The sequence below is a fragment of the Otolemur garnettii genome, unplaced genomic scaffold (genome assembly GCF_000181295.1).
Source record: "Otolemur garnettii isolate 467f Iridium unplaced genomic scaffold, OtoGar3 scaffold00192, whole genome shotgun sequence".
NCBI lineage: Eukaryota > Metazoa > Chordata > Mammalia > Primates > Galagidae > Otolemur > Otolemur garnettii.
The window spans coordinates 66994-84680 of NW_003852587.1; the positions used below are offsets into that span (position 1 = coordinate 66994).

Genomic DNA, 17687 nt, shown 5'->3' on the forward strand with positions numbered 1-17687 from the left:
GTTGTTTGGCGGGTCCGGGCTGGGGATTCGAACCGGCCACCTTAGGTGTACGTGGCTGGCGCCTTAGCCGGTTGAGCTATAGGTGCCGAGTCGATGGTGAAACACATTTTATTTTCAAATGCCCTGAGTGACACTGAATCTTGGCGTCTTAGATTTTTGCTAGTGATGCAGTGGGATGGTGATGAAAATGTGTAGAAGGGCAAGGAAAAGGTACATTAAAAAAAAATGCCATTCTAAGAGAATTGTAATAGCATATAGAAATGGAGGGCTTTGCTGTGAGACCATGGTTTGACTCCTCCCTTAACCCCTCTCCAGACTTTCTTCCCTTCTATGTAAAACGAAGCCCTGATTCTGTAACTAGTATCTCACTAGATGCTGTGGATTTACAATTCTTGGATAACTAATTTGAATTTTGTTTGGCTACTAAACCTGTTTGGTTTTGTACTATAAAATAATACAAAGTTGAAAAATGGATAGGCAGGGCTTCATTTATATTATAAAACAAAGCAAAACAACAAAACCATACCATTCCTGAAGCTCAGGAGAAGGAATGAGACCTGCAGTTCCATTTTTGGAGTTTTCCAGTTTACCCTGCCACCAATTGTGATCATCCTTACTAATAATCTGGATGATGTCACCAACTCTGAATCGAATGCCAGCTTCTTTGCAGGGGATGAGGTCATCCTTGGCTGGATCATATTCAAATTGTGCTCTTACATAGATCTATAAAACAGGAGTTTGTAAGAAAGGATGCCATAGCAATATGAAGGAAAACAGCTTTAATTAAATAACCATACACCAACACTTACAATACAAACAGGACATAAGATGGTGAAAGCAAAAACGATGCGTGGAAATACAACACAAAAACTTCTATCTCTAGAAACAATGTGTTACTTTTGATGTGCACAGGTTCAAAAGTTTGCTGTTTTATTTGGAAGGAATATTTGAAATAATCTGTTTGATAAAAATACAGACTTAATTTATGCCTTTAGTATAACAGAATAGGCATATAATTATAGAAAAAAGTATTACCATTTTTTAAACTTGCATTGGTTATGTTTGTGTTATGGATAAGTTGTCATGACCATGTGGCAGCCCTTAATCCATAAATAAATTAGAAGAGTTTTAACCCTAAAGCAGCACACAGTATGAAACTAGCAAGAACTCTGGGTTGGTATCTTGCTGTAAAGTGCCTTACATGACAACTGGCAATGTGTCTACATGCTGCAGATAAATGTAACTTAAACAATTTTATGAAAAGTTTAAAAAACAGTTTTATTTTTAAAAAAGGATTTAGGTGTTATGTTTGTATTTTATTCTTCTGAGAGAATAAAAATGAATTTGAACTCTATCTCGTTCTGCCGATGTAACACTTGAAAGCAGCACAGAACTTTCAGACATGCATAGTTCAAAACTCTGTGAGTTTTATGGTATGTGAATCTACTTAAGAAACAGATTAGTGTACAAAGGGTTACCATAGTGACATTTTATGAATTACTGGATTTCTAAATCTTTAAAATAAGATACTGTATCTAATGTTGCATCAATCATGCAGTCTTAAGATTAAACTCTGAGTGAATTCTATCAGGTGTTAATTCATACAAATCTTAACTCTGAATCTGATTACCTTTTAACATTACATTTCAAGATAAAATCTCACAAAAATTCTATCTCATGAAATTAAATTTAAATATTAATGTTTAAGTCACTGTAAAACCAACCTGAAGGCTTTGGAACCATTGTGTGATTTTTCTGTTTATTTTCAGCAATCCAGCCTATAAAATTAACAAGTCTCTGTATTTATACCTATAATCTATATCTTTAAAGTGCTGGCAATTGGAAAGTTACTTGATAGTGTTAGGCAGCACTTAACTTGTTGGAACTAACAAAGGCACATCAGAAGATAAAGCCAAGATATTTATGTCCTTTTTCTTATTTTTCATTGCATATGGCTTTTAGAAATATATATGTAAATATAAATTTAAGAAAAAGCTTTCAACTTAAGAAAATTACTGCTTAAGAATGTTCATCAACATGCACTTTTTCTTAGAATTCTAAGAATTTTTTAAGCTTTAAAATTCTTTTCCACTGGTAAGACCCCTTAAGGCTGAATTCTTAACCATCCACACAAAATTATCAGGTTGAAATTACAATAACCATCACAGCTACAAAGATGTGAGAAAAAAATATTTATAGGGAATTAGTCATGTGTAATGTGTTAAAATGAAATGGTGCAAGCTCTCAATGCTCATATGTTATGGTCCAAAATGCAGACATTATGGGATGGAAGGGGTTAATAAAGGATTGGCTATTAGCAGCTCAGTTTAGAGAAGTTTCTATAGAGGATATCTATTCACCTGTCGTCCTTTTGGTTGGGTAGTTGATGGCAAGTCCTGTAGAATAAAGCCAACCCAGGAGAAAAATTTTCATTTACTTTTCAAGAGTACAAGGTAATTTGTGTGTTCTGTTACAATATGGTTAAAAAAAATGAGCTAGATTTAAGTTGCAAAGAGATAATATACATTATTCCATTTCTCAGAAATGTTGAGTTATCAAAAAATCAAACCCAGGCCATTTAGCAGCAAGCTGAAGAAAGCAGGTAAGTTTAAGCAGAGAGAAAATGTGTTCTTAAGAAACAACTCAGCATCTTCAACACAAAAGCCACTGCATGTGAAATAGCCTATTAAAAAAAACACCCCAAATAAAAAGAGCTGTTGCCCTTTTCAACTTAGGCATTATAACCATTTAGATTTTGAAAAATTCAATGGCTATATGGCTTTTCACCATCTTAAAAGTAATAATTGTTAACTTATAAATGAATTCCTTTGACTATTTTAAAGTTGAAATTAAATTCATAGATAATTTTTTTCCATAATTTCTCTTACTAATATATTTAGAATATCATTCCATTTGAGATGATATCTGAATTATTTATAATTTTACCTGATAAAAAAGTTGATATATTCTTAAAGGGCAAATTAAGTTAGGATAGAGGAATATGAATACTGCTGTATTATTAGGACTCTCAATAATTTCAACTGGGTGATGAACAGCAGTATCAGCAACTTAGAGAAGATTTAGTTACCCCACAATATTGCAAACCTGCACCTATAAGTGCTTCCATTTGTTTAAATAAATTTAAAACAATTCTTTCTATATTTCAAAATGGGTAGCTCTGAAGAAAATGTAAAATTTCAAGTTTAAGTCAAATACATTAAGTACTTTGTGTTAAAGATGTGATAACAGCGTGGCTTAAGTGCAGTTTGAAGCCAGTTCCTTTTGCTTTTCATATCCAGGCAAGGCTTATAATTCACAAAAATATGTGCACGTACCACAATAACAGAGGGCACACCAATTCGTAAACTTAGATAGCGGAAACTAAAACATGTTGCTGATATCACTGACAATAGAAAACTACAAAGCCCAAGAATACCCAAATACCTACTCTGCAAAATCCTTATATTTCTTTATCTTTCTCAAATTAAAAAAATATACTTAGAAATTTAAACAAATTTCCATTTATATCCTTTGCATAGGTTTGAGCAAAGTCATACATACTAGTGGGGTGGCATGGAAATATTTTTGAAACGACCAAAGTAGTCTTGAAGTATATTTCTTCAAATTTAGCTAATTAAAGGGATGTTAATGAGAAGGAAATGTTGAAAAAGATTTTCCAGGAGCATACTGCATTGTAGCTGTAGTAGCTTTGTATATTGGCAGAAGACAGTATTTCCACTGAACACATGTAACTAGAACACTCATGGCAGGTGAGCACCAACAAAATTGTCACACTTGGCTGTGTGGAGCTAGAGTTCTTACCGAAACAGAATTGTTAGTGCTGCTATGACCATTAGCTGGGGACTGTCTGGAAGTGGAGGGGGAATCTCTCTGAAATAAGACACAAGGTTCATTAACACAGAACACCAGCACAGAAACACAGAGATATTTACATCAACAGTTACAACCACAGTCTGACAACCATTTCCTTTGAGGTTTGAGCTGTAAAGGTGCCATTCTGACTTACTTGCATGATTTCACAGAAGTATGAAAAAAATTTTGCAGTTTGAAGATTCACATATTGTAAGTGATGACCGTGTCATTCATTAAGCATTTCTTTCCTGTCTCTAACATTCTATAACCTTTGCTTTCTTTTCATGAGACCCAGAAGAGTGTCTTGATATTAGAACCCTATCAAGTATCATAAGACGACAAATATTACTACAAAATTATCATGCCGAAAATCCCAACTGTTTTATTTTTATTAAAGATAGGTTTGAAATGCACTTAATAAATTTTGGGTACCTCAGTGTCAAGAATTACTCAGTGATTCAATTTGAAGAGAAATAAATCTAAGAAATAGACTTTACATGTAATCACCTTAGAATTTTTCTACAATAAATATTACTAATAAGGGTAACAGAGATATACCCAAGAAGAATTCTTTTCTTCTTAAAATCATTTTAGCATATTGAATAAAATGATAATCTTGAGCCTGTAACAATATTACACTTCTGGTAAAGATCTCAGGAGCCACAGCCACTCTCCCTATAACCATACTCCTTGATCACACTTGCTCTATTCTTCTACACACTCATAGTCGTTTCCAGATTCCATACCCTTAGTGTCCATATCAACTTTACCAATAAAAACAAAGAGAGGAAGAAAATAAGTACTTTAAAATTTTTGCTTTAGTAGAGTTTGTTTTAAGCCTTTGAAATGTACATGTCTGCTCAAAAGACACTGTTCTGAATGATTCAGAGAAATTCTGAAACTTGTTAGCCTTAAGGGTAATGGGATCACTTAGAGGAGCATTCCCAAATGTTAGTAAGCAAGATTGATCTCCAGGTGCCACTGACAGAGACTTAGGTCAGTGGGGCCATGATGAGGGAATAGGGATTCACTATTTTACCAAGGGCTGGAGAATGCAAATATGGGTGGTCAGACAGTCTTTTTGGGGGGAACATTTCTCTAGCTCGAAAGAGTCCAACCATAGGCTTGAATTCTGCCAGGGCACACGAGGATCAAAAAGTTGGGTTAAGAGAGGAGCATCATTATTTTTTCTACTATTCAAAGGTGAAGAAGGTAAAAGCGGGGGGGGGGGTTCTTATCAAGAGCATAGAATTCACATGTATAATACTGGTTCTACCTCAAAACTAGTTTAAGTCCTTAACAAACAAAAGCGATACTAATAACTAACAATATCTTCTGGTTAGTTAGCCAAAAAGACAAAAATCAATTGTATTGACTGCATTTCGTCAAGAAATAGTATGAGAAACATCTGTGATTTTATTTGTATTTATTTATTTATTTTTTGAGACAGAGTCTCACTATGTCACCCTTGGTAGAGTACTGTGGCATCACAGCTCACAGCAACATCAAATTCTTGGGCTTAAGCGATTCTCTTGCCTCAGTCTCCCAAGTAGCTGGGACTACAGGCGCCCGCCACAAGGCCTGGCTATTTTTTGTTGCAGTTGTCATTGTTGTTTAGTTGTCCGAGCTAGGTTGGAACCTGCCACTCTTGGTGCATGTGGTCGGTGCCATAACCACTATGCTATGGGTGCCGAGCCAACATTTGTGATTTTAAAATTATTTATACAAAATGTACATGAGACATTCTGTCTTTCACAGAATGGTTTGTGCTTTAGAATCCAATTTCAATTCTCTGAATTCTCTGAATTCAATTCTCTGAAAAGCAGTTTTGCATTTTCTTTTGAAATATACTACTAATTGAAGTTCCGTAAGAAGCCACCATGAGGAGCTCAAGGCCTGATAAAACAGGTATCCGATAATCGTCAAGGCTCACTAAAAATATACTTTATAATAAAAAAAATTTGATAAAACTACAAATTCTTATACATATCTTGAATAGGCTTAGAAAAAAAATATAAAGCTTCCGATTTTTCTTGTAAAATTTATGGCATCACTAGAGACTAGAAGTATTACAGTTTCTCCCTCAAACTCTCCTAAGTACAGATCCAATAAGTTACCTACCAGTATTAAAAATTAACTGTAGAGAATGTGTACTTCATATTGACATACACATACTTTGAAGATACACATGAAAGAGCAAGCATCCATAAATAACAGTCAAGCTAAATGTGCACTGACCAAATAATGATACCATTTATGTCAGTTTATAGTTTCAATGTAAAGAGAATAGATTTTCGAATTTCATTTAATAACCAGCATAAAACCAAATAATATAGGTTAAAAGAACTACAATTTCTATAGGATAAAACTATTTTAAGAAGGAAACTTTGGGGTTGTATTATTCTACACAACTTACTTGTTTATAAATCATATAACATTCCAAATTAAACAATTTTACAAAAGGTTGAAAAAGCCTATATCCTTCTAGTAAAGTCAATTATCAATTCATCACAGACTTAATTTTCATCTAGGGACCTGTCAAAATTACTTGAACAGCTCTATCTCAATAGGAATAGTTCACTTCTGAGATTCTTGGAAAGAAGAACTATCTGTGTGATTTCTTAACAAGGGAAGTGAATGTACTTCCTGGAAATATTATTGCAATTATGATCTGAATTTTTTTCCTTTAGAGACTCCTTTGTTCTTTATCAAGCCTTATGTCATTATTTGTAGCTTTCCTATATTTTGCTTAGATTTCAGCCTGCAAAAAGCTCAAGTGCTAAGGAGATCTGCATGGAAGCAGGGCTGAGTAGGTGGATGGGACCTACTCTGTTCCGTTATCTTTGTTGTAAAATTGGTGTGCAGTGATCTAACAGCACAGGCAGAAACAATTTCCCAGAAAGCAAAACATTCAGCCATCAGCAGACAGTTAGTTAAGAACTCAGAGAACATGGGGGTGGTCTGTTAGCGTCATTACCTCACAGGACGAAGACTGAGTGCGGTAACTTGGCACGATCTTGAAGGTAATACTCCCCCGCATTTCCCTCTGGAGAAAAAAAAAAGAGAGTTCTCTTATAAACAAATATTGCACTCAAAACCATGTAAGAAACCACTCAAAACATGTGGGGGTAGTTAGTGCAAGCCATCTGAGAGTCCACTGCCTTAAAACCAAATGCAGTTTATTTAGCAGAGACTGAGCAGTTTACATTCATAGCAGAGGACTTTCCTCGGAAAAGCCCAGGAAAGTCAAGGCTGATTGCCCTTGATAAAGCAGTGGTCTCATGGAACTCCAATGGTTTTTTTTTGTTTTTTAAGAGACAGAGTCTCACTTTGTTGCCCTCAGTAGAGTGCCAATGGCCTGACAACTCATAGCAACCTCCAGCTCTTGGGCTTACATGATTCTCTTGTCTCAGTCTCCCAAGTAGCTGGGACTAGAGGCACCCACTACAACACATGGCTATTTTTTTGTTGCAGTTTTGGCTGGGGCCAGGTTCGAACCTGCCACCAATTGTTCCTTTTCATAAATAGCAATATAGATCTCTAAGTGACATGCTTTTCCAAAGTGAATATAAATCGAACTAGATAATAGACTGTCTAAAATTATATTTAGTATGCTAAATACTAAATAGTACATTCAATAAAAATTGCTTTTTACTTATTAATTTTGGCATTATTTTTATTGTGGGAAGTTTGTGTTGCTTACTGCATACTTAATAGGTATTCATAATATGAGGGCTGCTACACTGTAGTGGGATGAGAAACCAGAGGTCCCTCCTCTGCTGACTATGACAATGAACACAGGCAAGGTCCTGTTATTTTGCCCTTTTTTTAAAAACCTAAAGCCTGATTTGAACACAGATTTTTAAATAAGTATGGTAAAAAATGGCCTGGCCTACAGTGACTTTCTTCTGCTCTGTGCTGTAGAGATATCCACTATAGCTGGCTATGACTCAGCTAAACAAGAAAGAGGTTTCTGACGTGCTGATGTCAGAAGAGTTGAGGTCAGTGGGAAACCAGTTCCCACGTATGCACACTGAGGTTTTCTTTAACTGTCTGCTCATCTGCTTGGTTAAGAAACAGGAGGTGAAAAATGAAAGGAGAGTGTTGGAGCCTACACTGCCAAAGATAGGCAAAATATTTCTAAACTCTATTCCTTATAAACATTTTCCTAGTTGTCAGTTTTATGAACATTTTATAAGTTCAAGTCCATGCAAATTATAGTCTGAGAAATACTTTTTTTTTTTTTGAGACAGAGACTCAAGCTGTCCCCCTGGGTAGAGTGCCATGGCATCATAGCTCACAGTAACCTCCAACTCCTGGGCTCAAGTGATTCTCCTGCCTCCACCTCCCAAGTAGCTGGGACTGCAGGTGCCCACCACAATGCCTGGCTATTTTTTGGATGCAGCCGTCATTGTTCTTTGGTGGGCCCAGGCTGGATTCGAACCTGCCAGATCAGGTGTATGTGGCTGGTGCCTTAGCCACTTGAGCCACAGGTGCTGAGCTGAGAAATACTCTTGATTACAAAAGAATACCTCTCCTTTGTGTGTTAAAAACAAGGTAACAAACTAAAAGTCAATTTTAGACAAAGAAAATCTTTTATTTACTTACAAGCATTTTTTGTAGCTGTTCCACAGTTTGGTTAGCCACACTGATGCCATTGATTTCTCGAATTTCATCACCAACATGAAGGGTACCTGAGAAATTACACAAAATTATAAACATGAAATGATATGTGATTCTATAGTAATAAAACTAGAGGCAGCCATGTAATTCTTAAAAATTAAGTTTAAGTTGGAAGACCAATATTTCAGAAACAGGTACAAGTTTGGCTACAGCAGAATTATTTAACTCATAGTAAATTACCAAAAAAGATACAGGCACTTGTGAAAGGCACAGTTTTGATGGATGGCTATGGATATCTGTTTATTTTTTTCTGAGACAGGCAGTCTGTACAGTGGTTTAACAGTATGGCTTCTGGGTTTAGTCCAGACTGTCTGGGTTCAACTCCCAGCCTCCTCACTTACTAGCTTCAAGATCTTGGATAGAAACTCAACTGCTCTGGAGGATCCGTGTGCGATTGCTAAGGTACATCTGGTGAAACTATGACTCAGTGGGCATGCATTACTACCACACGTAGTAAGAGACCCTTGTCTGCAACATAATGGGAGGAGGTGAAGAAGCAGTTCTTTGAAGCAACAAGCCAAAACCTACCAAAGCATAAACAAGTTGGAACTAATAGGCTGTCCCTTAAAAATGATGTACCCCAAGCAAAACATGAATATAACAAAAAGAAAAAAGAATACTTAAATGAAGATGTGAATGGATTCATGGAATATCTAAGACATAACTCACAGATGGTTCACAATGGGGAGATTATAGCATCAGACATTCAGGAAGTAAGGGAAGAAATTGCAGTTGCTTTAAAGAAAGACAGTCAACGGGAAGGAAAATGACTAAAAAGACATGCAGCAGAGAAAAATGCAATGGATCGTTTCCATTGTAGAAAACCTGGTGATGGAATTGCAGATTGTCCAGTTGCCCTTGAAAATCAAGATATGGGCACTGGAATATGTTACCGGTGTGGGTCCACAGAGCATGATATAACCAAGTGTTAAGGCGAAAGCAGACCCAGCTGTTGGTGAATTTCCTTTTGCAAAATGTTTTGTTTGTGGGGAAATGGGATACCTGTCTAGATCTTGTCCTGATAATCCCAAAGGACTCTACGCTTATGGTTGGTGGCTGCAAACTTTGTGGCTCTGTGAAACACTTAAAGAACGATTGCCCTGAAAGTTGGAATTCAGATGGAATGGTCACCGTTAGTCCCTGGGCAAAGGGAAATGAGTGCAGACTATGAAGAAAATTTGGATGCACCTAAACCATAGAAACCTAAAACAAAGATACCTAAAATTGTTAATTTTTGATAATGGCTAGTACAATTGTTAGTTACCACCTCATTGCCACTTTCTAAACTTGGCGTACTTCACTAATTAGAGCTAGGCTCCCTGGAGCCAACCTTTATTATAGATGTATGATTTGGGGATACTCAAAAACAGTTTTCTGCATTCTCTCCATAAAAGAGTACTTCTATCACTGTTTGGAGAAAATTACTGAAAAAAAGAAGGGCGTGATTAAATTGGATTTTCTAAAAGAATTATCTTTAACAGATAGAACTTAGAGGTATCTAAGTGATTACATACCTGATGGTAATAATCATCTTTTTTAAAAGCAAAATTATGCATAAATGTAAACCACCCCTTAATAAAGGGCACTGCTTGTTTTTGGAAAAAAAAAAAGATCTTGGGTAAGTTACTGAAACTCTTCATGCCTCAGTTTTCATATTTGTAAAATGGAAATGAAAATAGTGCCCATTTCATAGGATTGTTTTGAAGACTAAATGAATTTAGTATGCATAAAAGGTACATGTGTTCTTGGCACATGCTAAGTACTGTATCATTATTTGTTACTATTATTATTTACCAAATATGATACAAAGGTTGTTGGTTTTCTTTTTTTTTTTTGAGACAGAGCCTCAAGCTGTCCCCCTGGGCAGAGTGCCGTGGCATTACAGCTCACAGCAACCTCCAACTCCTGGGCTCAAGCGAGTCTCCTGCCTCCGCCTCCCAAGTAGCTGGGACCACAGGCGCCCGCCACAACGCCCGGCTATTTTTTGGTTGCAGCCGTCATTGTTGTTTGGCGGGTCCAGGCTGGGGATTCGAACCCGCCACCTTAGGTGTACGTGGCTGGCGCCTTAGCCGGTTGAGCTATAGGCGCCGAGCCGGTTGTTGGTTTTCTAAGAATTATGATCTGATAACATCTATATAACCAACATCTATATAACCAAACTTATATTAAGCATAATTTAAGGATTTTTTTAATTTCTGAGGGGTCTGTTGTTATTCCGTCTTTACCATTTCTGATTGATGAAATTAGAGACTTTACTCTTTTTAATTTAATCTTTTATAATAATTTGGCAGAGATTTCTGCATCCTGTAATACTTCAACTGGAAAGTGTGACCAAGAACCAACGTTTAGAACATTATTTACAATTTTGCTTCCTTATTTATAAATCGTGCACATGTTTACTGGCCTGGCTTCATTACAAAAAGTTCACAATATCTTTTAGAGGTACTTACTAAGATATACCTAAATAATATTATAAAATGCCTGGAGTTTGCATCAGAATAGTCCAGGGGGTGGGCAGTAGGGCAGATAGAGAACAAACTAGTGAGGCCATGAGGAGGGCTTAATGGTTATGGGTACATGGGTGATCACTACACTGTGTTCTTTACTTTTCTTTACTTGAACTCACTGCACTATTTTTTCTATGTATGTTAGAAAATTAACATAATACTCCCTTTCCCCCACCCCTCACTGCAAAAAAACTTAACATAATAAATAATGAAACTGAGGGGCTTTTACTTCCAACATGGCTGATTAGGCACTCAGAGACTTCCTCACAATTATATACTGCCTAGGGCACACCTCTTCAACTGTTACTGGTCTCACAAAAGGAATACAAATCTCTAAGAACCTTTCTTACTTTCACCTGTACCCTTCCCTCCATACCAAAAAACCCTGTGAGCTAGATCCAGCATGTTGGCAAGCTAAGGATGAGGTAAATTAGTGGGACGGGTGAATACCAGGGTAGCAACGCCTGCTAGCTGGAGTCTGTGTGTTGGGCCAATAGCAAGTTAGAAAGCTGACCCTAGGACCCTGTAGGGAACCAAGATTCAGATCACTGGGTACACATGGCAACTAGTAGAATAAGGAACAAACCCTCTCTGGAGCAAGTGTTCACAGTTTAGGTCTATAGGACTTCCACTGATCAGAACATGCAAAGAGTTCACAGTCAAAGATCACCAAACTTATCATAAGGCAAGCTAATATGTGTGAGAGTCACCAGAAATAGCACCTACAGATTTAGATCATTAAGGATGATAAATACTAGAATGGTCAGGTCAAATACACAATATAAAATAGCTATATGTTAAATGTTAGAAAAAAAGGAAGGACTCAATAGCAAGGATGAGCATGCAATAAGAGACTATCAGGTAAGCCGACAGGTTTGAAAATAAAAATAAAGGCTGAGAGTGGTGGCTCATGCCTATAATCTTAGCACTCTGGCAAGCTGAGGCAGGTGGATCGCTTGAGCTCAGGAGTTCAAGACCAGCCTGAACAAGAGCAAGACCCCTGTCTCTAAAAATAGCCAGGCATCCAGCCTGAGCCAGAGTGAGACCTCATCTCTCAAAATAGCCAGGCATTGTGGTAGGCACCTGTAGTCCCAGCTACTTGGGAGGATGAGGCAAGAGGATCACTTTAGCCCAAGACTTAAGGTTGCCATGAACTATGATACCATGGTATGCTCAAAACAAACAAACAAAAAAACCCAAATATGGCTGAAGAGTTTCAGTAAACTGGAAGATATAACCAAAATGATTACCTAGAATACAGGCCACAGAAATAAGGAAAAAAGATAACAAAAAATAAAAAGGAGAAATGAAAAAGATACTAAGAGATATAGAAGAAGTGTGTAATATATCTAACTGGAGTTTAGAAAGAGAAAATAGAGAGATGGAGGACAGGCAATGTTTAAAGGAACACTTAATAGTGGCAAATTTTATTGAACTGATGAAAATATAGTATACAGATTCAGAAAGAATAAGATAAATAAAAAGAAATCCATACTGAGAGGTAGTAAAACTATAGAACACCAAAGACAAAGATCTTAAAACATTCAGAAAGGACAAATCACCTACAAAGCAAGGGAAATTGTAGTGATACCAGTCTTTTCAATATCAAACAAAGGATGGCCTGAGATGCAAGGAGGAATGGTGAGCAAATAAAATCCTAAAAACTCATACAAATTAAACAAAAATGACCATATATTTAAAATTAATTTCAAATTTGTGGATTTAAAACAGGACTTCTAGAACTAGAACACTGGGCAAAAGAAGAACATAAAAGTCAGAAGGCGCTAATGATCTAAGACATTTAATATTCCAATGTCTTTTGTATTGCCTGGGAGTGGGATTATGATACTGCTTAGTATATTCAAAGTTAATATGAATAATAAAATTTCAAGGAAACCACTAAAAGAACAGAAAAAAGGCACTGAAATTCTAAACCACCAGTGGAGGAGAAAATGAAACAGCAATATAAACAAGAAAATCAATTAAAAAATAGAGTAGGGTAGCGCCTATTGCTCAGTGGGTAGGGTGCCAGCCACATACACCAAAGCTGGTGGGTTCGAACCCAGCCCGGGCCAGCTAAAACAACAATGACAGCCACAACATAAAAATAGCCAGGCATTGTGGCGGGTGCCTGTAGTCCCAACTATGGGAGGCTGAGGCAAGAGAATCGCTTAAACACAAGAGTTTGTGGTTGCTGTGAGCTGTGATGCCACAGTACTCTACTGACGGTGACATAGTGAGACTTTGTCTCAATAAATAAATAATAGAATAAAAATAAATTAAAAAGCAAGATGGTAGAAATAATCACAATAAATATTAATGGACTGATCCATTAAAAGATAGAGATCATCAGTATGCATCTAAAAAAATGAAAAACTCAGCTTTGGAAATGTTTAAAAGAGACACACTAAAGCTTAAGGCACAAAGTAACTGTAAATAAAAGGATAGAAGAAGACATGCTAGCAAATACTAAAATAAAGCTGGAATAATTATATTAATGCTAGATAAAATAGATTTTAACCAGAAAGTATTATTGAGGCTAGATATAGTCAGTAGGTACTTCTATGTACATAATCACACTGCTTCAAATATATGAGACAAAATGGAGAGATATGTAAGTAGAAATTGAAAAGCTATCATAATAATAGGATATTTTAATAATTACTGATTTGTCAAACAGACAAAAAATTAGTCAAGATATGGAAGATACGAATGAAAACAACAATCCCAAGCTAATTATCATCTAGGAAACTCTGCATGTGACAATTAAAGAATAAAAATTCTTCTCAAGGCTTGGCACTCGTAGCTCAGTGGGTAGAGCGTCAGCCATAACTTACTGAGGCTGGCGGGTTCAAGCCCGGCCCAGGCATGCTAAACAACAATGACCACTGCAACAAAAAATAGCCAGGTATTGTGGTGGGGGCCTATGGTCCCAGCTACTTGGGAGGCTAAGGCAAGAGAATTGCTTAAGCCCAAGAGTTTGAGGCTGCTGTGAGCTGTGACGCCATGGCACTCTATTGAGGGTGACATAGTGATACTCTGTCTCAAAAAAAAATTCTTTTCAAGTACACATGGGCCATTTACAAAAATGACTGAAGTGCTGTGCCATAAAGCAAGTCTCCACAAACCTCAAAGAAATGGTGTCATACAGCCCACATTCTCTGACCACAGTGCAATTAGGTTAGAAGTAAATTACAAAAAGACATATAGAAAATTCCTTTAAATGTGGAATGCAAAACATACTTGTAAGTAACTTATGGGTCAATGAAAAATATCATTAATAGAAATGTAAAAATGCTTGGAACTGAATTATAATAAAACTGCTTAATATCAAAATTGGTAGGATACAGATAACATAGGTATTTACAGGGAGGTTTTAGACTTAAATGCATATAGTAGAAAAGAAGAAAGACTGGAAATAAATGAATTATGTGTCTAATTTCAGAAGTTATCCACAACCAATAGAAAGTAGAAGGAAGGAGATAATAAAAATCAGGTCATAAAACAATGAAATAGAAAATAAACATAGAATAGAGAGAATTAATAAAACTCAAAGTGAATTTTTGGATAAATCTCTGGCAAGGTTGATCAAGAGAAAAAAGAGAAGGCACAAATAAACATTAGGAATGAACAAAGGACATAATTATAGAGAAGGTAGAGAATAAAAAGGGTAGAGACTACTGTAAAGCTTTCTACAATATTAAAAACCTTAGTTATTTTAGGAAAATGTAATTTATCAAAACTCACTTAAGAAATGGCCTTATAAATGTAAAAGAAATTGAAGCAGTTGTAAAAACCAAAACCAAAACACCAGGCTCTGATATTTTTATGAGCAAGTTCTATCAAACTTTCAAGGTACAAATCATTCCAACATTATAGAAAGTTTTTCAGGGAATCAAAGTCATTCTACAAGGCTGATACAACTTTGAAACCAAAATCAGACAGAATAATACAAGGAAGGGAAATTAACTACAGGCTAGTCACACTCATAAATGTAAAAACAAAATAGTAAACAAAATATTAGCACACAGAATACAGCAGCTATGGTTGTAAAGATAGTACACAATGACTAAGCTCCATTTATCTGAGAAATGCAAAGGTGGCTTATCATCAGGAAATCTTTAAAAGTCATTCACCACATTAATAGATAAAAGGAAAAGAATAAATGATCATCTTAGCAAATGTAGAAAAACATTTGATTAAATCCAAAACTTAATCAGAATTAAAATGCTCAGCAACTAAGAATATAAAAAGAACTTCCTTAACCCAAATAAAAGGTATGTGCTAAAAATCTACATTTTTTTTTTTTTTTTTGAGACAGAGTCTCACTTTGTTGCCCTGGGTAGAGCACTGCGGTGTCATAGTTCACAGTAACCTCAAACTCTTAGGCTCAAGAGATCCTTCTGCCTCAGCCTCCAGAGTAGCTGGGACTACAGGCCCCCAGCCACAATGTCTGGCTATTTTTATTTGCTCAGCCTGGTCTCAAATTCCTGAGCTCAAGCAATTCACCTGCCTCAGCCTCCCAGAGTGCTAGGATTACAGGCATGAGTCATTGTGCTTTGCTAAAAATCTACATTATTCTGAATGGAGGAAACATGGAAAGATTTGTTTTAAAAATAGGATAGAATAAGAATGTCTACAACAACACTTCCATTAAAGACTGCAGGTCTTACCGAGTGCAGTAATATAACAAAGAGTTTAAAGAAAAAATGATCTTATGATTTTACTGAATATATACTAAATTTTTAAAAATAAACAAAGCTGGGCGCAGTGGCTCACACCTGTAATCCCAACTTTCTGGGAGGCCGAGGTGGGTGGATTGCCTGAACTCAGGAGTTTGAGATCAGCTTGAGCAAGAGGGAGACCCCATTTCTACTAAAAATTGAAAAAGTAGCTGGGCAGTGTGGCTGGTGCCTGTAGTCCCAGCTACTCAGGAGGCTGAGGTCGGAGGATCCCTGAACCCAGAAGTTTGAGGTTATTGTGAGCTATGATGCTATGACACCCTACTCAGGGCAACAGAGAGATAAAATAAAATAAAACAAAAAATAAAGATAACAAACAAAAAATACATAGTGGAATCTAAAACCAAACATCTTCCTATGGGACTGCTGTATATGGTACTTTCTATGCTTATCAAGATCCCGCTGAAAGCAGCAGTGATGCCAGGCACCATTATGTGTACACAGTGGTCATCTGTCAAGAGGAGAATAAGGCACTAAAATGCTTAGGGTGTTATCTGTTGTTCTCTAAAAGTAAGGAAAGAGGTGTCAAGTACAAAAATAACCCTCTCTCAAAGTAAAGGAATCTGACAAATAATTTTTGGAACATCCTCTGAATAGTGCATATTACTCAGTCCTTTAAAAAACCTAAATATACATGTCCAAATCCTGTTTATCCTTGGAGTTACTGAAGTTCCACTTTCTTTTTTCTTTTTGGAGACAGAGTCTCACTTTGTTGCCCTTGGTAGAGTGCTATGGTATCATAACTGACAGCAACCTCAAATTTGTGGGCTCAAGTGATTCTCTTGCCTTAGCCTTCCAAGTAGCTGGGACTACAGGTGCCTGCCACAGCATTTGGTCATTTTTAGAGATGAGTTCTCACTCTAGCTCAGGCTGGTCTCGAACCTGTGAGCTCAGGCAGTCCACCTGCCTTGGCCTACCAGAGTGCTAGGATTATAGGTGTGAGCCACTGTGCCCAGCCTGAAGTTCTACTTTCTTCAAAAATCATTCTTCGTCTACTTCAGTACTTAGTGAATTCCCTCCACAGTAAAAACTGCACTTATTGTAGCAGATATTAAGAATTTAATCATCAAGTTGACGTTTCTTATCTTACCACTTAAATACTGTATTATTATTTATCTAACTCTATGATGCCCTAGTTTATAAATAGCATATTTCGGGCGGCACCTGTGGCTCAAAGGAGTAAGGCGCTGGCCCCATATGCCTGAGGTGGCGGTTTCAAACCTAGATCTGGCCAAAAAAAAAAAAAAAAAAAAAAAACCCACCCCCCAAAAAGAGAGAAACAATAAAAAAAAATAGCATATCTCATTCCTGAATGAGTGAGAAAGCAATTCTTAAACTGTTTTTTATATAACTTATATTCTAGAGTAGACATCTCCTCTGTATCCTGAGGCCTGACATAGTCTCTAATATTAGTCACAATCTAACAATGATTCAGAGATGCTTCAGCCAACAGAACTCTAACATACCCTCCCCATAATATCTATATGTTGGAGCATGTGCAGATGAACATGAACTGATGGAGGCCACCAGTGGTTAAAGTCAAAGACAACAAATCTATCTTTTATATGGATCATAAAAAACACTTTCTTCACTAGGCTATAGGAGAAAAAGTTAAGGAAGGCAAAGAAAGAAATATATGAGACTTACCTTGTCTGTGAATCATGCCTCCATGCATAATTCTTGCAACAATACAATGATTTAGTTCATTCATTTTTAAAGTAATTCCCTGTAAAAAAAAAAAAGTTCAGTTAAAGAATTATTATGAAAGCATTTCTCTTAATATTTATAATTGTTCTGTAGGTAATTTTAATTTAAAAAGTTTGAAAAACATTAAAGAAAATATGGAAAATGGAGAAGACCATCCATTACCCCCTCATGCACA

At 36.4% G+C, this 17687-nt stretch overlaps 1 protein-coding gene and 1 pseudogene across 4 annotated transcripts in view; one reads left to right on the forward strand and one right to left on the reverse strand.

The window, feature by feature from the left end:
* CASK (calcium/calmodulin dependent serine protein kinase) overlaps window positions 1-17687 on the reverse strand; it is a 406622-nt gene that overhangs the window by 35533 nt on the left and 353402 nt on the right. Inside the window, exons 15-20 of one of the 4 annotated variants that reach the window (XM_023507603.1) lie at window positions 17453-17531; window positions 8482-8567; window positions 6851-6919; window positions 3823-3891; window positions 2361-2396; window positions 527-723 (exon numbers count right to left, since the gene is read on the reverse strand). In XM_023507603.1, the coding sequence (XP_023363371.1) occupies window positions 527-723; window positions 2361-2396; window positions 3823-3891; window positions 6851-6919; window positions 8482-8567; window positions 17453-17531 (536 nt within the window). The remainder of the gene's footprint in view (window positions 1-526; window positions 724-2360; window positions 2397-3822; window positions 3892-6850; window positions 6920-8481; window positions 8568-17452; window positions 17532-17687) is intronic. The other 3 variants (XM_003800989.2, XM_023507604.1, XM_023507605.1) reach the window with 3 other exon arrangements.
* LOC100957380 lies at window positions 8976-9835 on the forward strand (annotated as a pseudogene).